The following is a 27,166-nucleotide window of genomic DNA, read 5'->3' as shown; positions in this document are numbered from 1 at the left end:
AAATTCACTTCAAGACATAAGGTAATCTGTCTCAGTTTCCTCATCTGAAAAATAGGGTGATAATAAGACTCATAATAGCCTCATACCCTAGACTTCACTTGCCATTATAGGAATTCTCAACCCAGGATTATTGACTGTTACCCTTCCCCATCACCTGCTTCTAATTAATATTGACTATTTCACAGGAACACCTCTCTGTCTCCTGTCTCCACATCTCCCTTGGTTTCTCCGTCTCTATTATTTTTACTAATGAACTCTATCTTTTACCACATGGTGATTTCTGGATGCCCTCATGTTCACCAGAATCCTTGTGAATCCTCAGCCATCGAAGGGACAAAGAACGATCATTAAACAGAAACACCTGTACTACAACTGTCCCTGAAAGAGGATGCAACACTGCACAATCACAGTCTCCCACCCCTTCAACTCAATTTTCCCCAGAGACAATAATGTTCTTCCTAACTACAGTGTTTGAGGTTTCATTTTGATTTTTAAATTTGTATTACTGTAGTCTTTGTGTTGGTTTCCTGGTTCTATTTAATTGTCTCTGCATCAGTTCAAACAGGTCTTTCCATGTTTCTCTGAATATCTTATGGTCATCCTTGGTATACATAAAAAATATTCCATTGTCTTCATATGTCAAGTGAACTATTCTCATTTATTGGGCATTCATTCCAGGTCTTTGAGAAGATAACAAGTGCTATGAAAATAGAACAATAATGTATTTGGTGCTTGAATTTCCCTGTGGTTACATGTCCAGAAGTGGGAATTTGGGCAGAAAAAGGGACAAGCAGTTTAGCCACTTTTCTGACATCAATCCAAATTATGCTCACTTCACCCCATTGTTCAAGAATCCACTCCATAGACATAGTTATGAAAGCTGTTTCCATTTTCCTCCAATTCTGTAATGATATGATCTTTTCTATTTAAGTTAGGTACCAGTTTGTAAGTTACTGTCCTACGTGGTATGAGATGCTAGAATAAACCTAAATTTTACTGAACTTCTTTTCCAGTTTGCATGGTAGCTCTTATGAATTGTGGAGTCCTTGCCTCTAAAATTTGTGTTCCTGGGGTTATTGAACATGGAATGGTTAAGTTTGTTTCTGATTTTTGCTTATCTTCATCATTTCTACTGGGATACTTTTCCATTTTTTTAACCAGCACCAAATGGTTTTGATAACTATTTCAAGAAATCTCAAGAAGCACTCCTCCCCTTACGTACCTGATGTTTCCTACTATTTTTCTTCAGATTCTGAATGTGTCTCTGCATGTGAACTTTATTACTGAATTTAAAGAATAGCATATTTTTGTAAGGTTAATGGAACCCAAACATGGAGCAATGAGTCTCTCTCCAATCGGTTAAATTTTTCCTTATTTTTATGAGGAGTGGTGAATAATTGTATGGAAAGATATAAATAGGTGTACATATATCAATGTGAATGTGTCTCGGAAGACTGCCTCCATCATGTTTTATTCATTTTGTACCTGTTTTGAGTAGGATTTCTCCATTAATTCTTTCTGGTATTTTTTATTGTTCTACATAGAAATGTTGAAGACGAGTGGATTTTGTACCCTGCTACCTTCCTGAAGCTACTGATCCCCTCCGTTAGTTTACTGATTTGCCCAAGTCTTCACACTAGCTACCATACCCTCTATAAATAAGAACACTGGCATCTCTTATTGGTAAATATTTGTGCCTCTCTCTCTGTTGTCTTATGGCTAATTATTAGAATTTATAAAACTCTCTCAAATTATGAAGCCAATGCTTTTATCCCTGCCTTTATAAGGGAAGTTAATGTTTCTCTGCTACAACAATGTAAGCTTTGGATATTAGATATATACGTTAATCATGATTTGAAGGGACATTTACTATGCTTTTTAAGATTTTTGCACAAGCAGATGCTTAATGTTTTTCAAAGGCTTTTTCTGTACCTGTTGCTAGAATCACATGCTTTCTGTTTTAATGTGATGATATTAAGTGGTTTTCTAATGTTAAACCAGCCTTGCATTTCTGCTGGAAACAACTTCTGCAGAGGAAATAACTGGTTTGAGTATTTTGCTACAGTCATTTTGATCGATTTTTATTTAAAGTTTTTGCAGCAATATTCATTATTTAAATTGATCCATCTTCTCTCTTGTTCCTTTACCCCATTTTAACTTCGGTTACAACATCTGGGTGTGAGGAAAAGACTTCTTCCTCTATTCAGTGCCATGAATTTTTATCTTTCTTGTCATTTTTTTATTGTTTCCAGTATACTACTTGATCATTCTGAAGGCATTTTAACCAACTCTTACCTCTTCTTTCTTCGGCCTTGATGAGTCCCATTATTAGATCATTTTTATGATTGTGTGCTCAGTTTATACACAGACTTTCTTGGGTGGACTTTTGCCCTTTGTTTTTCTAATTCATAATTGCTTATTTCACACTTGCTTCCTTCCTGCTTGATCCCTCCCCCTCTTCCACTGCAGTGACATCCCCCATTTTCTCCAACACAAAACCCCAAGGCTGTATTGGGCATTATGAGGGACAGTGACATTTATGCAAATTCTGTAGCGAAAAGGTACTTGGTCATCTAGTCTTCCTTCCCACAGTCATGGAATCCTTTCTCCTCTAAGTGGCTCCATGGTACACTTTCTCTTGCAACTCCTGTTCATAGTTGTGACCTGTTTTTCATCAAATATCCTACCTCTTATGGTCCTGAGTGAGTCCCACTGTGGTCTGTACAACGAGGGGAAAGGGTTGTCGTGCTAGGCAGGGCTAGAAACTCAAAAGCAACAATGATGAGGTGGTTTGTGCTGACTGAGGTCAGCAGCTAGGGTAGACTAGAGATGCATAGGCATCTTCCAATATGTGTGGGAGGTTCAAATATCTCAGGTCTTCCATGTCATTTCAGAAATCTTTTTAGCTCATGCAGATGGTTTTTCTGTCTTCCCAACTGCTGGAAGAAGATTAAATTTCTTCTGATAATGCATGTTTTTCCTTGATTTCAAGTGGTTGGGCCTAAGGAATTATGGTAAAAACAACTCTTCTCCCAAATTCTGAATCCTGTTATGCCATATTGTGAATCATGTAACCAAAGATGGTGCTTTATATCATTCATTCTTGCTTTTACTTTTTTTAAAAATATGACTTAACAACTACAAATCGCTACATTTTTGCAAAAATTCCCAATCTTACACATACTTTGATGGATTTTATCATTATCACTGTTAGTCATTTATCAAGTTTTCCCAAGAACCTAACAAATACATATGAAGTCAAACATGGATTAGCCATATTTTCAGTTAATTGTGATGTATAAAGTGATTATGTTCATTGATTTCCTAATGTTAAACCACCCTTGGATTTCTACTGGAAACACAACTTGTTCACAGTTCATAACCTTTTTCAATATTTTGCTACAGTCTTTTTGATAGACTTTTGTTTACATTTTTTCATCAATATTCACTAATTATACTGGAGCAGCTAGGTTGCATAATGGATAAGGTGCAGGTCATGGAGTCAGAAAGACTCATCCTCCTAAGTTCCAATCCAGCTTCAGACACTGACTAGCTCTGTAACTCAGGGGAAACCCATCTAATCCTGTTTTCCTCAGTCTTCTCATCTGCAAAATGAGCTGGAGATGGAAACCACTCTAGTATCTTTGCCACGAAAACCCCAGATGGGGTCACAAAGAGTCACAGACAACTGGAAATGCTTCAAGAGTGATGAAGTCCTACTAACACTGCCCCTGGCCCCAGTATACTAACTGCTTCATAGCCCCTATGAACAATGGCCTAACGTCTTCATATATGTCTCACTGATCACTGGGATAACAGGTGTGTCCATGAACTCCTATTTCCCACAGCAACAGCAGCTGTGTCCATGCATTCAACCACAACCATAGCCACGTCTGCAACAGGACCACAATATTCAGCCAATCAGAAACCAGTACTACCAGGAGGCCAGATCTGGATGTGGACGACAAAACAACAGAAGGGCCTTTCCTTAAGTAAATACCTGAACAGTAATAGCAAAAGCTGTCCTTTGGGCTAACTGATGACATAGAGAGCCTTCTTCCAATATCATTATCATACATACATACCAACCCAATGGGTTTTTCCTTATGAAATGTGGATAATGTGCAATTTCACTGTGGCTAGGACTCCTCCCCTAGTACTTAATTCCTTAATAAACCTCTCCTGTCTTTGTAATAAACGTAATTTCTATTAAGCAATTATATCTTTGCCGTATAAAAATCTATCTTCTCTGAAGTTTTTCTTTCCTCTTGGAATTTAGCCTGCTTCATGAGAGGTATCAATCTCAATAAATGACTATTCTTGCATGAAAAGTGGTCTGACTCTGAATTCTTTGAGATCATTCCACCACAACACATCATGAAACAACACAGTAGGACCTGCACAAAGTGGATAATGAAAAAATCTACTCATTCATTCCCTGACAATTCTCTCCATTTAGTCTTCTAAAGTGTCAGATTTGTTGCACTGAATATCCTTATTGTCAAAAGAGGACTACCTGCCCAACTCTATGTGATTCTTATCTGTGCCTAATTTTCCCTTCATATTTGGACATCAGATGTTCCAAGCCAGTATAAGACCTGTTCAAAGCAGCACCAATAGTCAACTCAGCCCATTCAAAATCTCTCTCATCACTCAAATGATTTTGTAAAAGTTGATCTTATCCTTGAACCTTCCACTGCTCCATGTGAATATGAAGATCCCATGATTAATCTCTCTGATCCTCTACTCTGTAGCATTAGAATGAACTTACCCATAACCTGCAAGGATGCCAAGGAATCCATATCACCTTAATGTTTGTACTCTGACATTTGTGGCTTTTACACAGTCCTGAGTACCTCAGCCCTGCTCTTTAGGATGATTCCTAATTTGGGACCTTAAGACAGTGAAAGAAGCAAGGTGAAAAAGATGAGTGTTGGACAGTTGAAACAATACAGTTGTATCCTCCTAACACGAGCTAGCAAAGAGACGGTCTGATACTGAGACAGCTGAACCAAGGAATAACTATGAGAAGACAGAGGGATCAGCATATAGCAAGATGCCTGCAGGAAAAGAAGAAATGTTGGGGAATGAGAGAGGAGGACCACCCAGATGTGAGAAGAAAGGGAAGAGAAAAGAATGAGTGATCTGATTACCTCAGTGTCTTGCAGGGCAGGTGAGTTTAGAATACCGGGCAGGAGAGAAAGCATTTTATGAGCCAGTTCCTTTCCTTCTGAAATCTGTAGCTTCAGGGCACTGAAGTCTTCCATATTGCCAATCATGTGATGCCCATGGTTGTCCAATGAATGGTCGGGAGCATCCCCCTTCAGCATGGAATGGGTCTCCTTTCTAGGGGACACATCGAAACCCAACTCTGAAAAACACAATAAAGCTCAAGTTGAAGATCATCCTTGTGTAATCTCTTGATGATTTAATTTGAGAGAACAAAAGACTAAGAGGGAAAGGGAATGGCATCTGGAAAGATAAACTTTGGGAAATGTCCAGGCCTGGGCGAAGTGAGTTGAAGTGATTTCTTCCAGTCTTGGTGACATCCTCTTTTCTCATTTCATATAGTGATATCAGATAGGCAGATATATTAATCATTGGAAAATAAAAGCAAAGAAAGAAAAAGAATTGTTACGAACATTTTGGGGACAGAAAAATGAATCTAGATTAGTTTATGTTTTCCTACAATAGAGGGACCATGTTGAATGCTTATTAGAAAGCTAATACTGGAATCCAGAAGACCTGGTGAAATCCTGCTTCTGATACATAATAGCAATGTAACGCTAGACAAGTATTGTAATCTCTTCCTGCCTGAAAAAACTCTCCAGGAATTACAGACAAATTGCTGAAAAGAGAGTGGAAATAGGAGACTGAGGGTGGCCTGTTGGAGAGAGAGCATGGAAGAAGGATGTTCAGAGAGATATAATAGAGTGATCAAAGAGCAATTTGCTGGCTTTGTAATACATTGAAGCCCAGTCTCCACCAAAGGCTCTTTGTGATATGTGAGCTGAAGCAGAAATAATCAAGAAAGGAGAGAGAATGTCTTGCTATTTCCTGGCAGTCAAGGAAAGGGGGAATGAGTGCACAGCAGATGGGAAGGGAGAATCTAACGTGACAATTGCCTTGTCTTGCCTGGAGAAAAGCACGCAACATTTGGGGGAAATCAGGGAACAGATCTTCTGAGAGAGGAGATCTTCACTGTCCTGGAAAAACATGGACAGGCATGGAAAATAGTACCAAATGAAGAAGGTTACCTAGGAAAAGTTGGAATGAAATATTTTAAAGTCAGCAGCAGAGAATTCTGAGAGGAGCATTTCCTTTATAATGAAAAGGTTGGGCTCATGGCCTCCATGGGCAGCTCTAGAGTTTCTTAGCCAGCACTTCCCTTTAAAGGCAGTGGACTTGAGTATAATGAGGGTGGTCAGGCCCCATAATATTCCATTCTGACTGGAGCAGATGCTGCTGAAGCTGTCCAGACACTTTCAAGGACATATGTGCTCAGTGCTGAAGAATTCAAAGCAATCTTCTGACCTGCATGAAGGCATCAGGAGGAAATCCTGGAGAGTAGACCTTAAAAGAAGTAATTCCATGCTCTGGTACTTACTTTCTCCCTATTTCTTAAACTTGTGGGAACTCTATGGAAGCTCCTTCTCCTTTGGATTATTTGGGGGAGAGAAAGTGGCTATGATAGCTGCTCAGATATGGCAAACTTGAGCCTGCACACCAGTCCTCTGGCTGACATTTCTTTGGGTTTCTTTTCTGATCCTGGGTGATTGAACAGTAATCATGAGATGGTCGTTTTTCGTTTTAGAAGCAACCTTATGACAAAAGAATCTAGGACTTCATGGACCCCTTGGTTGAAACTAACTACTAGCAAAAGGAATTTCTACATTTATACTCTTCTCAGCAAAGATGCCTACTGCCAGAAGAGTGAACCAAGCTATGTCCTATTTAGACAATAGATGTGAACTTTGTGGGAATTGTTTGGAGAGTGCAGTGTCAGGGTAAAGATACAATAGCTAGTCAACGAGGCTAAATAAAGAATTGCATAGGGCACCCTAGGAATACATGGTTCATGATGGTTCTAGTAGTGGAGAGGAAGGATCCCTCTCAAGGTCCCTGATTCAAAAAGACATCTAGCAGAATGGATTAAAAGCCATAATCCAACTATATGTTGTTTATAAGAAACACATTTGAAATGGGGTAATACACACGGAGTAAAGATCAAAGGTTGTAGTAGAATATATTATGCTTCAGCTGATGTAAGAGAAGCCAGATTAGCAATCCTAATCACAGTCAAAGCAAAAGCAGAAAGAGACCTAATCAAAAGAGATAAGGAAGGAAACTATATCCTGCTAAAAGTCACCATGGACAATGAAGCAATATCATTACCAAACATGTATGCTCCAATTGGTATAGCATCCACATTCTTACAGGAGAGGTTGAGGGACTTGCAGGAAGAAATTGACAGCAAAACTATACTAGTGGGGGACCTCTGCCTTCCCCTCTCTGAACCTGATAAATGTAACCTCAAAATAAACAAGAAAGAGGTCCACAAGGTAAATAAACCTCTGGTTAAGGTAGATATGATAGCTCTGTGGGGAAAACTGAATGGGAATAGAAAGAAATCGACCTTTCTCTTAGCAGTACATGGCACATATACAAAAACTGACCATGTTCTAGGACACAAAAACTTCACAATCCAGTGCAGAAAGGCAGAGATAATCAATGCATTCCTCACAGATCTAAACGCAATAAACATTATATGGAATAAAAGGCCATGGAAAGATAAACCAAAAATCAATTGGAAACTAAATATTCTGATCCTGAAGAAGGAGTGGGTTAAACAACAAATCATAGAAACTATTAACAACTTCATTCAAGAGAATGACAACAATGAGACAACGTATCAAATCTTACGAGATAATGCAAAAGCACTTCTTAGGGGAAGTTGTATATCTTTGAATGCCCACATAAATAAAATAGAGAAAGAGGAAATCAATGACTTGGGCATGCAGATGAAAAAGTTATGAAAAGAACAAATTGAAAATCCCCAAGTAAATACCAAATTAGAAATACTGAAAACCACAGGACAGACTAATAAAATTGAAGTTAAGAAAACTATTTTATTAATAAATAAAACCAATAGCTGGTTTTATGAAAAAACTAATAAAATTGATAAAATTTTTGTTGAATTTTATTCAAAAAAGAAAGAAGAAAATCAAATTACTAATATCAAAAAAGACAGGGGTAAACTCACCACCAATGAGGAAGAAATTAAAACCATAATTGGAAATTACTTTGCCCAAGTATGTGCCCACAAAATCAACAATCAAATGGAGATGGATGAGTATTTTCAAAAATACAAATTGCCCAGATCAACAGAAGAAGAAGTTGAATACTTAAAGAAACAAATCTTCTCAGAAAAGAAATTGAACAAGCCATCAATCAACTCCCTAGGAAAACATCTCGAGGGCCAGATGGATTTACAAGTGAATTCTATCAAATATGTCAAGAACAGTTAATTCCAATACTATATAGACTATTTTTGCAAATTGGGGAAGAAGGTGTCCTCCCAAATTCTTTTGATGATACAAATATGGTTTTGATACCTAAACCAGGAAGAGAGCAAACAGAGAAAGAAAATTATAGACCAATTTCTCTACTGAATATAGATACAAAAATTTTAAATAAGATTTTAGCAAAATGATTGTAGCATCTTATCACTAGAATAATACATTATAATCAGGTAGAATTCAGACCAGGAATGCAGGGCTGCTTCAATATTAGGAAAACGATTAGCATTATCCATCACATCAACAACAAAGCTAACAGAAACCTCATGATTATCTCAATAGATGCAGAAAAACCTTTCGACAAAATACAACACCCATTCCTCTTAAAAATGCTGGAGAACATAGGAATAAAGGGAACTTTCCATCAAATGATAAGCAGTAGCTACCTAAAACGTCCAGCAAGCATTATAGGCAACGGAGAAAAGCTAGATGCATTTCCAATAAGATCAGAGGTGAAAGAAAGATGCCCATCCTCACCACTTTTATTCAATATGATACTAGAAATGTGAGCTGTAACAATTAGACAAGATAAAGTAACTGAAGGAATAAGAATAGGCAAAGAAGAAACTAGGTTAGCACTCTTTGCAGATGAGATGATGATATACTTAGTGAATCCCAGAGATTCAAGTCAAAACCTACTTGAAATGATAAACAATCTTGGCAAAGTTGCAGGTTACAAAATAAACCCACACAAATCTTCTAGATTCCTATATATTAGTAACAAAGTCCAACAGCAAGAGAAAGAAAGAGAAATCCCATTTAAAGCTAGAGTGGACACTACAAAAACTTGGGGAGTTTACCTGCCAAAACAAACCCAGGGACTATAAGAACACAATTACCAGAACTTTTTACACATGTAAATCAGATCTAAGCAAGTGGAAAAATATCGGTTGCTCACGGGTAGGCCAAGCCAATACAATAAAAGTGACAATTCTACCTAAATTAATTAATTTATTTAGTGCAATACCAATTAAACTATCAGATAATTATTTCTAGAGCTGGATAAAATAATATCAAAATTCATCTGGAGGAATAAAATATCCAGAATATCAAAGGGACTAATGAAAAGAAAAGCTAGGGAAGGTGGCTTAGCTCTAGCAGATCTCAAATTGTATTATGAAGTAGCAATTATTAAAAGCACTTGTTACTGGCTAAGAAACAGAAGGGTAGACAAGCAGAATATGCTAGGAACTCAAGACACAGTAGGCAAGGAATATAGCAACCTCCTGTTTGATAAACCCAAGGACCCCAGCTTCTGGGATAAGAACTCACTGTATGACAAAAATTGCTGGGAAAACTGGATAACAGTGTGGTGGAAACTAGGCATAGACCCATGCCTGTCACTGGACACAAGAATAAAGTCCAAATGGGTACACGATCTAGGTATGAAGACTGATACCATGGACAAACTGGAGGAGCAAGGAATAATGTAGCTATGAGATTTATGAAGAAGGGAAGAATTTTTGACTAAAGAGGAGATAGAAAGCATTATGAAGTGCAAGATGGATAATTTTGACTACATTAAACTGAAAAGTTTTTGCACAACCAAAGCCAATGCAACCAAAATTTGGAGGGATATAGTCAACTGGGAAAGAAGTTTTACAGCTAATCTTGGGGACAAAGACCTCATTTCTAGAATATATAGAGAAGTGACTCAAATGTACAACAATACAAGTCATTCCCCAATTAATAAATCATCAAAGGATATGAATAGGCAATTGCCAGAGGAAGAAATTAAAGATATCTCTAATCATATGAAAAAAAGCTCTAAATCACTTTTGATTAGAGAGATGCAAATCAAAACAACTCTGAGGTACTCCATCACACCTATCAGACTGGCAAACATGACAGAACAGGTAAATGATCAATGTTGGAGAGGATGTGGGAGAGTTTGAACATTAATTCATTGTTGGTGGAGCTGTGAGCTCATCCAAACATTCTGGAGAGTGGTTTGGAACTCTGCCCAAAGGGCTACAAAAACGTGCATAACCTTTCATCCAGCAATATTGTTTCTAGGACTGTATCCCCAAGAGATCATAAAAATGGGAAAGGGGCCCACATGTACAAAAATATTTATAGCAGCACTCTTTGTAGTTGCCAAAAATGTGGAAATCAAGGGGAATGATGAACAAAAAGACTTCACAGAGGCCTGGAAAGACTTTTATGATCTGATGCTGAGCAAAAGGAGCAGAACCAGGAGAACTTTGTGCACAGCCATGACCACAGTGTGAGAGAATTTTTTCTGGTAGACTTGGATCTTGATAGAAATGCAAGGACACACACACACACAAATCCCAACAGTCTTCTAAGGCAAAATGACTTCCTCATTCAGAGGAAGAACTATGGAATTCAATCACAGAATGTAGCAGATCATTTTTGTGTATGTATGTGTATTATGTTTTGATTTGTTATGTGATTTCTCCCACTTATTTTACTTTTTCTACACAGCATGACTACAGTGAAAATGCATTCAATAGGAATGTATGTGTAGATCCTGTATAGAATTGTATGCCGTCTTAGGGAGGGAAGGGGGTTTTGGGGGTAGGTAGTGGGAAACAATCTAAGTTTTATGGTAGTGACTGTAGAACATGAAAAAATAAAAAAAAAGAAAGGTTTGAGAGAGAAGAGATATTAACTGAGTACCATACTGAAGGTCTACACAGCCGTTGTGCTGACCTCCTTGTCATTTGCTTGTGAAGCATGGACAGTCTACCAGCACCATGCTAGGCAACTGAATCACTTCCACTTGAACTGTCCTCAGAAGATTCTGAGGATCACCAGGCAGGATCAGGTAACAGATACTGACATCTTTGCTCCAGCTTAACTACCAAGTATTCAAACTATGCTTCAGAGAGGGCAACTCCGATGGGCTGGACATGTTGTTCAGATGCAAAAATGTCTGCCTGCCAAAAAGACTATTTTATGGAGAAGCTGCATGGGGTAGGCAATCACATGGTGGCCAGAAGAAACAATACAAGGACACTCTCAAGGTCTCTCTCAGAAACTTTGGATTTGACTGTTCAACCTGGGAGACACTGGCACAGGACAGCTCAGAATGCCATGCCCACATAAGAAAAGGTGATGTGCTCTTTGAGCAAAGTAGAATTGAGACAGCACAAAATAAACACAGGATGTCCAAATTTAGGATACGCACCCCAAATTTTCATAAGGACTATGTGTGCCCAACCTGTGGTAGACCATTCAGAACCCCTATTGGTTTGATCAGCCACATTCTGACACACTGAAATTTCACTTTACTATGGTGATGTCATTTTGGTCTTCTTTGAAGAGGAAGGACAACAACCAACCAAACATAATCCTTCCTCTACCACTTACTAGTTGGAGACTGATTTTGGAAAACTCACTGCTGTTCTAACCTTAGTTTCCTCATCTGTAAAGCATCTGAAATAATACTGGTCTACCTACTTTGCAATGATAAGAATATTATCTGGAGTATCATGTAATTACACAATAATAATATTAGATAGTGTTTTCTATGTGCCAGGCACTGTGCTGAGCACTTTACAATTATAATCTCATTTGAGAGGGACTAGTATTTTCCCTATTAATCCCACTTTGCAGTTAAGGAAACAGAGGATGGACCACCTTCCCCAGGGATGATCATGAATGATGGATGATGAGGTCATCTATAGCCCTTAAGGGCTCAGTGTAGGAGTTTCCACCACAGACTCTTTGAAAACAACCTCACCTTATCCCCAACTCATCAACCCCACATTTGTGTGAGGGTTTGTTTTCCTACCTTGGAAAAATTTCCACTCATTCTTAGGGCTAGTTGCTTGGCAATCTTGGATCATGAGGGAAGAACTGAGGATAGGTTTCCCAGGACTGCTCTCCAGCTTCTGCTCTAGTTCTTTCCGCAGGGAATTGTTTGCTTGGAGGCTGTATTGCAATTGACCTCGAAGAGCCTGGACCTCGGCCACAAGGGTGTTCAAGTCCCTCCTCAGAGTCCCTTGCTGATACATGTCCCTTCTGCAAGCTGAAAGATCAAGGGACAATTTGGTGGAATTGTTTGGGAGTCACATCCTGTGGAGTCACATCCTCCTCACAGAACTCCTCCTACCCTTCCCAGCTGACTCCCTTTTTTCCTACTTTACCACATCTCCCAATATTGGCACCAGTCTCTGAAGGCTTGAAATTTTGGCATGATCTTAAGATCCATCATTCCTCTCCTTCCCATCTTATATGCAAGCTATCATTAAGTACTACTCATATTCTCTTTGACATGTCTCATTTCTATCCCTTTTGAACTACAAGCATTCTGAACTCATATTCATCTGATCAGTCATAGCCGGATTCATTGTCACTTCACTCTAACATCATCGTATCATTTTGGTCCTGTTCAAGGACAGAAGAAAAACAAGCAACCAAACAATTGCTGCTTCTCTCCAAGAGATCATCATCCCATTCCCACATTACCTGCTTCCTGCAGTTGCTCTGCCCTGCCACTAATTTTACCCTCTGACATCCGGAAGACAACATCTAAACCCTCTTTCAAATTACAGCTTTGTGTAGCCATAATGCACCCTGCCCCTCAACTCCAGTCTTCTCTAGGCTACATTTCAACACGCACCATACAAATTTCCATCTCTGTTGCTGTTCCTTCTCTATCAACTTCTCCAAATCTTACCCTCTCCATACCAAGCTCATCTCATTTTTGTGCAATACACCTTCTCTAACTTCCTGTTTTTATTTTCTCCTTCTATTCAAAGGGAGGGAAATTAAGTGATGGTTAAACACACTTCTTTCATTAAGTTCCTTCTTTAATCCATCTTCACTTTTTTTAAACCCAAACTCGTGATTTCCTTTATTCAGGAAACTCCCGATAGGAGCATACCACCACCAATGCCAATCTGTAACTTAGCATTTCACACAAGTGCTCAAGGTCCCACAGTCTGTAAATGTTAAGAGGATTGGGACTCAGACCTCCCTGACTTCACCACATCACAAAATACATAAGATTATTAGGGGAGAATCAGGTGTATAAATTGAGCCTTAAAGGAAACTTAGGATTTCAATAGACATAGGTGGGCAGGGAATGCACATCACGTGCAGGGACATATCATTGCAGAGCAAGAGAGGGGAGATGGAGGGTGATGTGTGAGGAAGGAGAAAAAAGCCACATAAAATGCTGTCTCATATTAATATTGTTTCAGCTAAAGCCCCTGTACCATTTTTATGTGAAATACCCTCAAGGCAAGTCTTCCTTCACTTTATATTTAAGCAAATAAATTTTGTAACCTAAATCCGAAGTTTTAACTTATCCCCACTAAATAATTTTTAATCCAGCCCCCTATTTGCTATGGCATACTGTCCCTCTTAAGCACCTTGTTAGTGACCCTTAAGTCTTTTTCAATATTTTATTTTCCCCCCAATTACATGATAAAACAAATTTTAAACATTTCAAGAGACAGTTTTGAGTTCCAAATTTGATTCCACTACTAGCCCCCTTCCTGGGACAGTAAGCAATGAGATTCCTGATTCAATTTTGTCTTGGTGAAAGTCACGGACATTGTATTTGCCAAGTGTCAGTCAGTCTAGGTTTAGAAACCCCACTGCCTCTACAGAAAACATATTCTACTGCAATTTCGAAATATTATATTGCCCATATGGTGGATGGAGAAGACTCCCCCAGCTTTTCTGGGCTCTGGATCAAACTACCAAGTAGGTATTAACAAGAAAGATGAGCTGCAGGGTTTGGGCTATAGGTTGGATGTCTGCATCATGAGTACCTGAAATCTGCTCACTGTGAAACTAAGAATCCAGAAGTATTCTTCTACTTGAAGGCAATGCAAGTAGATTTCTTTAAAATCCAGCCTATAACTTGGGCATTTCAAGAATTCACCCTGAATTTGTCTTAAGTAACGTGGCTGGATAAGGTTGAATTGTGTTGTCTTGCTGTCAGGGCTGCCTAGACATGAGCCTAATCACAACCTAGACAGCTCATTCCTGTGCTTTGTGTTGGAAAATGTCTCTCCTCTTTTCCCCCCAACCCCAACGCCCCTTTCATGGTATCTTTCCAGTTAGGAACGCTGTATCTCTGTGCAAGATGGAGTTCCCAGGCAGAGAGCTGGGGTAGGAAGCAGACGGAGACTAAATCACTTACCCTTCAGCATCTCCTTGGAATTCTGGTACAGGGTTAGGTAGATCTGCAGCTCTGACTGCAGGGACTGGAGGACTCTCTGGTTCTCCTCACCCTGTTGCTGGAAGAGGATGATTTTGTGTTGGAGCCTACCAGGAAAAAGAGCAGGGCTTAGGAACACCTGGGATTCCACAGGGCAACAGACCCATTAGCACAGCATCACTGTGAGCTAGTGATACTCTCTAGAAGTAGGTGCCTTAAATTGGAGTAGGACACAAAGAGAACAGCTACCATGAAGTCTTTCAGTGTTAGAGCAAGAAAGATGCACTGCATATCACTGAGGGGATTAAGAGGCCCTCAATAGAATTCTAGGTATTGACACAGGGGCATTGGATGAAGTACTGGACCTGGAATCCCAAAAGACTTGACTTCAAATCCTGTCTCAGATACGTTCTGTGTGACCCTGGAAAAGTCACAGAACCTCTCTCTGCCTCAGTTTCCTCACTCATAAAAGGGGGACAATAATAGCACTTACCTCTCAGAGTTGTTATGAGAAACCAATGAGAAAAAAATGGTAAAGATCATGGCACAGTGCCTGGCCCATGGTAAGTGCTATACAAATGTTAGCAACCATCATGATCGTCATCATCATGATCATCATCTTTTTTATCTAGTTGAATCTTCAACCACCCTGGGAAATAGGATATGAAGGAAAGTGAGATTTACTGAAGTTAAATGGCTTGGCCAGGGTTACATGGCTGATAAATATCTGAGGTAAAATGGGAACTCAGATCTATCTCATTCTAGTTCACTCTAAGCCTCCTACGTACTGTGCCACCCTGCTCCCAATTTGTTGTTCAGTCGTGTCTAACACTTTCTGACCCCATTTGGGGTGTTCTTGGCAAAGATACTGGAATGGTTTGCCATTTCCTTCTCCAGCTCATTTTACAGATGAGGAAAACTGAGGTTGAAGTGACTTGTCCTGGGGGTCACAAAGCCAGCAAGTATCCGAGGTCAGATTTCAACTCAGGTCCTCCTGACTCTAGGACCAGTGCTCTCCCCACTGTGCATATAGCTGCCTCTCACTAGTCATACGTGGAAAGAACTGGATGTTTGTCAAGAGGGATTCTCATGCATTTAGGGCAGGGGTGGACTGGTAAAAGTTTAATTGCCTGAAAGAATTGTACACCACAGACTTTCAAGTTTCGTATGCATTCCTAACATTTTTTCTATCACTTTCTTCAATTGAGACCAGGACTTTTTAAAGTATTTCCACCCAGGAACCCTGTTCAACTTTTAGCATCATTGTTGGCATTTTGTGGCCCATTGGCATGCATAGTGCATAGGGTGCATGCTTTATCTTCAGAACCAAGGCTACAGTGAAGCGTTGCCAGACACACTCCAGATCCATTATGGGTTTGATTTTTAAGTAATTTTTGGTTGTTACAGGCTCAGAAATCTTTTGTCATTGCCAAATTTTTCAAGACCCCATGTGAGGTCGCAAACCACAGTTGAAGAAGCACTGCTCTAGACCATGAAGAAAATTCTATATCAAGCCTTGACATGTAGTGCTTGCTGATTTCTGAGGTGTAAATACTCACCGTGAAAACTGACCATCTGTGTCCCGGAGCACGTCCCGATGGCGTCCAGCACACTCCTGACTCAGGACTTGTTACAAGGGTAGTTGGGATCAGAGGCAGAGAAAGAAACTCTATCTCCTAACAGCCTGCCTCAGCAGTCTGGCAGACGGTATGAGACAGAGGGCTGCCGTGCCCCTAGACAGGCCTGGCTCACCTGCTGTTTTCCTCCTGGAGGGAGTGCTGCTCCTCTCTCAACTGCATGATCACCTGCTGCCTCTCCTTCAGGTCCTCAGTCAGCAGCCACCACTCAGCCTTCTGTACCTCCAGCGTGGCCTCTACATCTTGAAGCCTGGAGTGTGATGCCAGCACATCCTCCCTCAGATGCTGCAGCTCCCTACAATGCTCTGATGGGGCAGAGAAGACAGATGTGGGTTTCTGAGGCACCGAGGTACCTAGACCCCTCAGAATCTCCCAAGTCCCACCATAGAAGATGAGAGCTTTACCACAAGAGACTTGGCAAACTGAGAGAAGGGGAAAGGGGAGGGAGAGACCCTATGCCTGCAGATGACTATCAGGAGTAGGAAAACATCAGACTCTACCAAAGGGCAAATGGACAGTACTTTCATAGTCTTAAGTCACAGGTAGTGACTTCAAAACAAAGGAGCAACTGGGCACTCAGCTTAGCCTCCTGGAATGGAAAAGCTCCACCTGCTTGTCTCTGGCAAAATTTTCTATACAATGTGCTTGAGAAGACATGCTGAAAACGCTTGTAGTGATTATGGTGCTTGGTGCAGTGGTCTCAGCTATGTCTGACTCTTGGTGACCCCATTTGGTTTCCCTAGAAAAGATAAGTTTCTTAGCAAAGATGAATGGAGTGGTTTGTCCTTTCCTTCTCCAACTCATGTGACAGATGTGGACACTGAGGCAGACAGGGTTTAAGTGACTTGCCTGGAGTCACACAGTGAATAAATATCTGAGGCCAGATTGGAACTCAGGACTTCCTAATGTAAGGACTCTGGATGCAACATTCAATGCAGCTCGTACATGAAGCCAGATAATAAGGATACTGCTAGCTTATATTAATAGATACCCTTTAGGCACCATCACATTGGAGGGAGCTGAGTAACCTGATGGGTAGAGAGTTGGACTGCAGAGTCATGAGGACCTGAATTCAAATCCCTCCTCCCTGAACTGCTGTCAGTCTCAATTTCATCTGGAATTCAGAGGCTAGTCATAACTACTAAGAACATGATAACTTCTCGTTTATGATGGGTATTGTATTTCTTGCCTTCTCAGTGGGTGGGTGAGGAGTGGAGAGAGGAAGAAAATTTGGAACTGAAAATCATTTTTTTAATTTGAATTTTTCAAAATGCTAAAAGAGAAATAATAAAGGATCTTTGAAAAGACCTTGAAGTACTATATAATAGGGAGCTATTATTAAATATTGGATAAAACAACACTAAGGCTTAGGTAGAGCAAATCATAATTATCTTACTTTGGCAGATGAAAATCAAAGTCTAAGGGTGCAAGAGAGAGAAAATTCTCTGTGTTATACAAGTAGGGAATGACAACATCAGGACTCAAACCCAAGCCTTGTGTTGCTAAGGCTGCTTGTTCTTTACATCATACGTCTCCCTAGCTCATGACTCACTTAAGGCAGCTTGACCAGGGCTATGGCATCTACAATGTTCACATCTATGCCCTCCCTGAACCCAGGGATGTTCTCTCATGGAAGAAGCAGTCCACATTCAATGTCACTGTGAGAATTCTGAGTATCATGGAGCAATGGAAGCAGCTTCAGGATTTCCCCCACAGATGGAGGAGGACATTGTCTGGGGTCTTGTCCCTCTTACCTTGGGACAGGTGTTTCAGCTGAGTTTGTAGGTTTCCCTTTTGTGCCATGAGAATTCTGATTTCCTTGCCCAGCTGGGACACAGACTCCAGGCTTGGAATGGGAATGCTAGAGGAGCAGCCTGTTGCAGGAATGAAGCATTGGACAACTTAGTTGAGTTATGCACACACAACATCTGTATTGACTTAATGACTGGCTCCTTCTTGATCCCCAGTGCTTGCAACCCACCACAGCCAAAGTCCACCCAACCCCACTTTTTCTCTTTACAGGGTATTTATCTGGTAGTTCTAGGGAATTCTGTAAACCAAATATACTTAGAATTGTAGGGAGGCATTGGAGGAAGTTTCTCATACTGTCCTTGAGGATGGGATGGAGAGGGGTGGGGTAGTTGAAAGTACAGGTCGGTGGATTTCAAATGGATTCAATGACTGGACTAAAGCAGAGAGATAAACATGAACTTGTAAGGAAGTCTCTGGGAGAGTGCTTGAGGGGCCTGCCGTTGGCTTTGGGGCATTCGCTATTTTTCCATATGACCTGGATTGCCCTTGGAGTAAGAAATGGTATGTTTAATTCATTTGCAGGTAGTTCCAAGGTAAGAGGGATAGGGAACATGTTGAATGACAGAGTCAGGTCAGGTTCAAGGGAAGGGAAGAGAACAACCATTACTTGAGTACCTAATACATGCTGGGCACAGACTAAGAGTATATATACTGTCTCCTTTGATCTTCACCACAATCCTAGGAAGTAGGTGCTGATTATGAAAGACTAGAATGATAATTCAAAATCTAATCCAATCAAATTTTTAGTGATGAATGTAGAATCTTATTTGTAGACGTAAAAAAAAATCAATAGGATGGAGGAGCTATGAAGAGACAAGTAAATAGAGAAAAGAGCTGGGGAATTTTGGAGAGCTACAACCTTAGTGTGAATCAATGATATGATGTAACAGCTAAAAAAAAGCTAATGTGATTTTTTCATTCCTCAGTGAGATTATATGACCATTCAAAGAAGGTGAGTCTAATAACATACACAGAGAAAAAAAGAGATGGAGTGGATGTCATGATCTTGCGCATATTGAAGTAGACAAGTAGATAATTGCTCATACTATGATTTGTCATGAATGGGAAGCCCACTGAGTTGATTCTTCTCATCCAAATATTTTGGATAAGCACTCTAAATGAATAATAACCTGGCCCGTTATTAAATGTGAGGAAAAGACAACTCTGGTTCACTTGTTTTTTTTCCTTGTTCTTGGGGGATGGAAATCAAGGTGAAGTGACTTGCCCAGAGTCACACAGATAAAAAATTTCTGAGGCCAGATTTGAGTTTCAGTTCTCCTGACTTGCAGGGTCAGTATTCTCTTTACTGCACTTTCTAGCCAGGCCTTGGTTCACATTGGAGAAGCTGTACAGAGCTTTCCATGATCCTCAGCTGTAGACCTCAGGAGGCACTGAAGCTCTGATTTGCTGATTTCCATGATGTAAAGGCTCACATTGAAGATTTCACATTTGACTCCCTGAAGCTTATAGAATCTGACTCCAGCTCACTGCTACATGGCAGGGATTGGGACAATACAGAGATGTTATAGAAAGAAAGATTACAGCAGGGAAATAGCAGGGGATGAGTCATTAGAAAGCTGAGGGGCAGGGAGATGGGTAATGATGGGAGGGAGGTCATCTTAGAACACACCTCTACTGCCCAACCAAGAGACCTTTAACAAAGTGGAGAGAATCGAATGACAAAGAAGAGTAAGGGTAATAATAATAATAATAGAAAGGAAACAAACCAAAAACCCACCTTGGAGGTCCAAAGACCTGAACTTGGTTGCTGATTCTCTAAATCTCAGTTCCCTGCCTTGTAAAATGAGAACAACAAGATCCATGATACTTCCAATTTCATGAGGTTGTTGTGAAGATGATGGATGTGAGATAATCAATTACAAGTCAGGAGCCCTGGCTTTTAGTCTTGGGTCTTTCACTCATTGGGAATATGACCTTATAAAGTTCACCTAGCCTTTTAGAGCTCGAAGCCTCTTCATCTACCAAATAAGGAGGAGTCTGAAAAAGATGATTTTCTGGTCCCTTCCACCTCTATGGTTCTATGTTAAGGAAGAGCTGTGAGGAATATAAAGATTTATACAGATGTCAATGAACACCTTCATCAGGAAAAAATCCTAAAAAGACAGGCCCTGTGCCTTACTTGCCACAGATCAAGCACTGTAACCCTTGAACTATAAGAAAGACCCAGAATTAAAATGGGCCTGAGCTGATTTGAATTTTTCTTTCCCACAACCGTTGTGGTAGAGGAGAGCTTGTCCTCCAGCTGTTCGCTAAGGAGGTCATTAATGCAGACAGATTCCTCCAGGTTTTTGTGGAGCTTCCAGGTCTCACTGAGATGTTTCTCTAGCAAATTAGCCCCTGTGTTTGTCCCATCAGGATACAGAAATAGGAATTGGGAGGGAACTTGACAGGAAAGTGAAGGAGAGTCTGGGTGCCTGTCAGTCAGTCAGTCATTCAAGATGGATTCAGTACTGACTGAAGGGCAAGAACCTGTCCACAGTAAGTCTTGGTTTTCAGGAAATTTTCAATAGCCATCACCTTCCTCCTGTCATGGTGCTCCCCCTCCCACAGAGCATAAGACCACCCAGCTGAATTGTCTCTAGGGATAGAGAGGTACAGAAGAAGACATTAGACACAGGCAAGAATGGAGGGAACAATTTAAAAGGGGTCCTGGGTGCTTGTCAAGAAACCTGCTGAAAACTTGTAGTCCATTTCCTGATCAGAAGGAAGGTTTCCTGTTTGAGAACAACAGTGGGACCAAATATCCCCTAACATGTATATGATAAATATCCATTGAATAAATTGAATTTTTCTAGTTATTTCAATGAGAGGATAGATATCATGATTACCAAAATTTGCAGATAAGTGCATATTTCCCAGATGAAGTATGGCCTTTACCAAGTTCCATGGTGAAAATGCTTGCATTGGGTGAAAGGTGAAAAATTCACACTGAAAATCTAATAAGAGTAGAGATGGGTTCTGCTAAAGGATGGGAAGGGCTCACAACTCCAGCTAAGAGAATTGGAATCCAAAAGTCTCCAGAGGTTGACACAAGGGACTAATTTCAACAAAAGCCATCTTAGCCAAGACAAATATACAAAACCTTCAGAGCACACATAAAGAAGAGGGAGTTATTCTGACTAGCAAATGGTGTGAGTGAAAAAGTCAAGGGTGGGGAGGGGTGAAGACTGTGAATGTATTGCAAGCTCCCAAGGAGGGAATATGTGTGACTTAGGCTGTTTAGTGTTGAGAAAGAGGAAGGTGGTGGTTTGATTATGAGTTACCCTGATCAGAGCAAATCTAGAGTTTGGTGTTCAACAATTTTTTCCAGAGCAAGGCAATCAGAATGGTGAGAGGATTTAAAAGTGTGCTTTAGGAGCATCAGCTGAAGGGACTGAGACTGAGTAGCCTGAAGGAGTGAAGATGGAGTTGGGGAGGATTACTAAAGGATGGCCACTGTCTTCAAATATTGAAAGTAGTCTCCTACAGAAAATGGATTAGACTTCATCTGTTGGAGCCTGGAGGGCAGAATGAAATGGGACTTCCAAGGAGACATATTTGGCCTCCATGTATAGGGACTAGACTGCTTGATAGTTGATTTGAAGCAGAATTGCTGATTTTGGTAGTGAGTTATCCCTCCTCACTGGAGACCTTTGTTCACAGGCTAGATGATCACCAGCTGGAATTGTATAAAGAAAATTGATACTCTGAAGGGAAGTTTCACTATGACGTTCTAAGATTTGTGGATGGAATTTTTTGCTGGTGAGTCATTTCATTGCTTTCTCACTTCTTGTGATCCCTATTTGTGGTTTTATGGCAGAGATATTAGAGTGGTTTGCCATTTCCTTCTTCAGTTCATTTAAAAGAAAAATGAACTGAGGCAAGCAAGGTGAAGTGACTTACCCAGGATCACTCAGTAAGTAAGAGTCTGAGGCCAGATTTGAACTCAGGAAGATGAGTCTTCTTGACTGCCAGCCCAGTGTTTTTTTGCATAGTGCCACCTAGCTGTCCCAATTCCATGTGCGTTTGGGGGTACTGGGCAGAGGAGGTATGAATAGAATTTATACTTATCTGTTGAACAACTTATGCTGAGAAATCACCCAATAGGGAAAGCCTAGTGGTCCCACTTATTTAAAAAAAAAGAGAGAGAGAGAGAAGATTCTGTAAGATGACAGAAGAGTTTAGAAAATTCCAAGTTCTCCATATTTGTTCCACAAACCAGACAAATGGTAGCTCAGAGTGAACACAGAGCAGCCAAAAGAGACATAGGTAGAACAGTGTTTGTCCTGGGACAATTGGACAAGATCCAAAGAAAGATTCCCTGAGGAAGGAAGTATAAACACCTCAACAAAAAGTCCTGGGAGCTGCTGGGCTGGGAGGTAGCTTCACCTTCAGCCACGGGAATATTCACCTCCTGGATAAAGTGGAGAGTTGCACTGGGGGTGGGGAGGAAGGAGAGATTAAGGAGGTTGCTGTTGACAAGGAATACTAGGTCCAGCTGTGTGGATGAGATGCAATCTTGGGCAAGAAAGAACCAGTATACACCAGGTGAGTGCAGAAGCAGTGGAGCAGGGATGCTGGTGCCTGTGGACACTTACAGGAGAGCTGAGTCCTTGATCTTCATTCCAGGACATGGGGAAGAACTGAAGGTTATACCACTGCAAGGTCATCAGGGAGCAAGAACATTTCCAGCATAGTGAGCCTGGGGATCCTACTTGTGATTTGGAGGGGGAAAGGAATAGGGAGGTTAGGCTCTGGGCAAAGCTCAAGAAATTACAATAAGAAGGATCTGAAGCCACAGGCAACATTTACCAAACCCCACTATTACAGGTGATTATAATAGAAGGTGCTAATTTTTTTTTTAAAAAATGAGGAGTGAAAGGAGAAAGAATCCAACCATAGACAGTTACTATGGGAACAGAAAAGACCAGGGTTAATGTTCAGAGTAGGATACTGAAGCAAAGAGTAACATCAAGTGAATAATTGCCCAAAAAACATTCCTAGAAGAACTCAAAAAGACTTCAAAAATCAAAAACAGAAGTTGGAGGAAAAAAAATTATAACAATCCAATTAATACAATATTATGAAAAGAAGGTCAACCAACTGGAAGAGGAGATCCAGAATCTTAAGGAAGAAAACAACTCCTTAAAAATTAGAATTGGGCATGGAGTAGTCAGCAAAGTTATAAGAGACCAAAAAATATTCAAACAAAATATTAGGAATGAAAAAAGAAACATAAGAGAAAGTGAAGCATCTCATAAAATAATGCAACTGAACTGGAGAATAAATCAAGAAGATAAAATATAAGAATAATGAGATTAACTTAAAGCTATGATTTAAAAAAATGAACCTTGATACACTAAAAAAATGAAGAAAATCACTAATGCTTCAGGATCAGTTTCAAAATGAAAATTTAAATGGAAAAAATTCACTGATCACCACATGAAACACATCCAAGGAGGAAAACCTACAGAAATATCATAGTCATATACAGGAATCCCCAAGTTAAGGAGCAAATATGACAAGCAGCAAGAAAAAAACAAAAATTGCAAATATGACAGAGCCACATTTAGAATTACACAAGACCTAATATCAGCAACACTAAAGGACTGCAAGTTTTGGAACACTATATATCAAAGAGCAAAAGAACTGGGGTTGTAGCTGAAAATATCAAAACCTGCAAGGGATAATATAATGCTGAATAAATAAAATGATATTCAATGAATTGACAAACTTTCAGGATTTTTTGGCAAAAAGAACAGAACTTAATAAAAATTTGACACACAAAATCCAAGGTAAACATTGAAGAATAAATTACAAGGGACTCAATCAGGACAGATTGTTCACTTCTTATACATGGAAATGTAAGCTATATGTCTGAAATTTTTATTAGGAATTGAGTAGTTCAACAGAAAGATGATGATAAACGTGAGTATGATGTGATTTGAAAAAGTAAAATGGTATAAGAAAAGACAAAAAGACTAATTATCTCATACAAATGCTATGAAAAAGAAGAATTGATACAGAGGAATGAGATGTGGGAACAGGGCTGGTAGTTCTAGAACCCTGCTCTCCTTGGGAATGGGTGAAAGAGGGAACAATACATATATATTTAGAAGGGTATATTCAGAAAGAAATAAGAGGATAAAGGTATACAGAGTAGGGAGAGCACAAGGGAGGGATTCTTAGAGGGAACCCTACTCATATCACATCTGGGTAAAAGAGAGAACCATATATCCATTTGGAAGAGTATAAAAGTCTTCTTAATTGACATAGAAATAAAAGGGGGAGAGAATAGGTGGGTATAGAGAAGTGTGTAGATGAACAGGAATGGAATAAAGAAGGAACAACAGATATATGTGCAAAGATATAAAAATCCTGGAAATTCAGAAAGAAACAAGAGGGGAAGGGGATAGGGTCTGGGGAGAGGATAAGGGAGGGATTCGTGAAGGCGGGTAGGGTAAGGAACAGAAAGGAAAAGAGCAGGTAGAAGAATAAAGCAGAAGAGTCAGGAGGGAGAAGAGGAAGGAGAGTGAGGAAAATAAACAAGTAATTCTAATCTAGAATGTGAATGGAGTGAATTCACCTATAAAATGGAAACAAGAGATTAAAAATTGGAATTCAAAAATGTTACTTTGAAGAAAGGCTATAAAAATGAGCTATTCACAAATTCATAACATGTAAGTCAGGAATACACATAATTATGTAAAAACAAAATGCAGAGGTAGTAGTCATGATCTCAGCAAAATTAAAGCTAAAACAGAATTAATCAAAAGAACAAAAAGGAGAAACTATACTATGTATCAGCCACATTAATCATTTTCAATTGATTTTTAAACTATTTTAAATGTTATCTTAAACTATTGAAAAGAAACAGGCAGTTTAAAGTTGTAATATTTCTGTTGTATAGGAAATGATGAGCAGGTGGATTCATAAAAGTGTGGAAAGACTTGGACTTATGAAAAAAATGCTATCCACGTTCAGAGAAACAGAGCACAAGTGGAAATAAGCATAGTATGTAATTTACCTATATGTTTATATATATATATATATATATATATGTACATGTATATGTGTGTGTATGATTACAGATACTTATGCATTTATGTATATGTGTATGTATATATGTGTGTATATAAATGTGTATATGTCTATGTATACATATACACACATATAGACATATACCTCTACATGAAATATCCACACTCAATTGTGCTGTCTGGGGAGTGGGGGATTGGAAAGAGGAAAAAAATAAATTAAAAAGTGTACAGGAGATAACAAAAGAACACCTAGTAGGAAGAAAAAAGAATATATGGATAGCTCTGAAAGCAATGTGTAGGATTTACTACACATGTTTTCTTGAAATGGAAATTTATTGCTTTATATTGAATCTTTTTATAAGTTCTACTGTAGAAATGGCAAATTTTCTTTTCTTAATTTATCTTTAAATTCAAAAGAAATTTTAAAAACATTTAAAAAATAAAAAGAACGAAGTTACCCAAACAAAGCCAAACAAAAAACCTTACTTCTCACATCTACTGACTCACACCTCTAACAAGAAAGCTTGTCATTCAATAATTTAAGAGAAGTCTTGAAATATTAATGCTCTTGAGAGAGAAGATAACATTAACATTCTCTCCTGATGGCTGATCCTTTCCCAGAGCATGCTGGAGAAGATGGGATTAACCTAGGGGTCAGTGGTACAGGAAGGAAGTGTGGAACTCAGTCCCTTCACTTCTTCATCTAACTGGTCCAACAGGACATGATCCTCCAACTTAACAACACTGTGCTTTAAGCAGTTCAGAGTGATCTCTAATTCCCTCTCAAAATCATCGTGGACTCTGAGCCTTAACCCTGGAGGTTGGGGGGAGCTTTGTCTGCACACTCTTCTTCATACTGGGCACACTCACTGGGCAAATCCTCGTCTGAGCTGGTTTCCATCTCAAAAGAGAGCAAAGAGACTCTGCTTGGAGGGCGATGGGCTTCAGTGAGGGTGTGGCTGCTGGAGGGAGTCAGGGATCGAGCAATGTGTTGGGACTGCAAGACCTCAATCACTTCTTCCTCTTCTTCGAGATCTTGGCTGAGCCTGTCAGTCAGGAAAGGTCAGAGGATGAAGGTATAGTCTCCTACAAGTGACCACTGCCAAAGCTGTCCCCACTAGAAAGCTCATGACAAGGACCCCAGAGACAGAAGGAAGGATGGATTCCTTCAGGAGAGCCAAAAAACCCACCCCATCACACCTTTTTGGCTTGGGTGGGAGCAGGGGAAGAGGATGAAAGCAGTGACTCAGAACACCTGCCAATGAAGCAAATACAAGGAGTTCACAAGGCACTGGAGAGATGGATGTGTGTTAACTAGCAGACCCAAAACCCTGCAATAGCTGGTCAAAAAAAATTGCCTGGATAAGTATAATCGTTCTAAATCAAAATCTCTTTCTAAGGCAAGGCAGTTTTTGAGTTATCCATCTCTCAAGAGATTCAACTGTACTGTTCAAACCTGTCCCTGAAAAATGGGAGCACCCCCTAGCTGATCTTCCCATTCATTTTTCCCTTTCCAATCTATTCCATATGCAGCTACCAATGACATTTCCCTAAAGTGTCGGTCTGCCATATGACAACAAAATGCTCCAAGTAACCAATAGAGAAATGAAAATGAATGCAACTCTGAGGTTCTACCTCACATTCATCTGATCAGTAAAGCTAATAAAAAGAAAGAATGACAAGTGCTGGAAAGGCTGTGGGTAACTACACACATCAATGTGGCTTAGTGAAACTTGCAATTGCCACAGCTATTCTGGAAAGCAATTCAGAATTATGTCCCCAAATTGCTAAACTGTAAATGTGTCTGACTCAGGGTGCAGAAAGAAGCAGATATTTTTGTGGACATGGCCAAAGAGGCAATGTGTTTTTCTTGATGATGGACATTTATTACAAGGGCTTATTTTCATTTTTCTGCACACCCCCTCCTCATGGAGTGGGAATGTGGGAAAGAGAGAA

At 39.8% G+C, this 27,166-nt stretch overlaps 1 protein-coding gene across 5 annotated transcripts in view; it reads right to left on the bottom strand.

Moving 5' to 3' along the window:
* The window catches only part of LOC140527559 (myomegalin-like), a 65,654-nt gene that overhangs the window by 7,794 nt on the left and 30,694 nt on the right, over positions 1-27,166 (bottom strand). For all 5 annotated transcript variants that reach the window (XM_072644583.1, XM_072644584.1, XM_072644585.1 and 2 more), the window contains 6 exons: positions 26,081-26,256; positions 18,113-18,232; positions 16,474-16,663; positions 14,704-14,828; positions 12,340-12,576; positions 5,154-5,371 (listed from right to left, as the gene is read on the bottom strand). In XM_072644583.1, the coding sequence (XP_072500684.1) occupies positions 5,154-5,371; positions 12,340-12,576; positions 14,704-14,828; positions 16,474-16,663; positions 18,113-18,232; positions 26,081-26,256 (1,066 nt within the window). The remainder of the gene's footprint in view (positions 1-5,153; positions 5,372-12,339; positions 12,577-14,703; positions 14,829-16,473; positions 16,664-18,112; positions 18,233-26,080; positions 26,257-27,166) is intronic.

Source organism: Notamacropus eugenii, chromosome 2 (assembly GCF_028372415.1).
Source record: "Notamacropus eugenii isolate mMacEug1 chromosome 2, mMacEug1.pri_v2, whole genome shotgun sequence".
Classification (NCBI taxonomy): domain Eukaryota; kingdom Metazoa; phylum Chordata; class Mammalia; order Diprotodontia; family Macropodidae; genus Notamacropus; species Notamacropus eugenii.
This window is presented reverse-complemented; position numbering and strand designations above follow the sequence as displayed.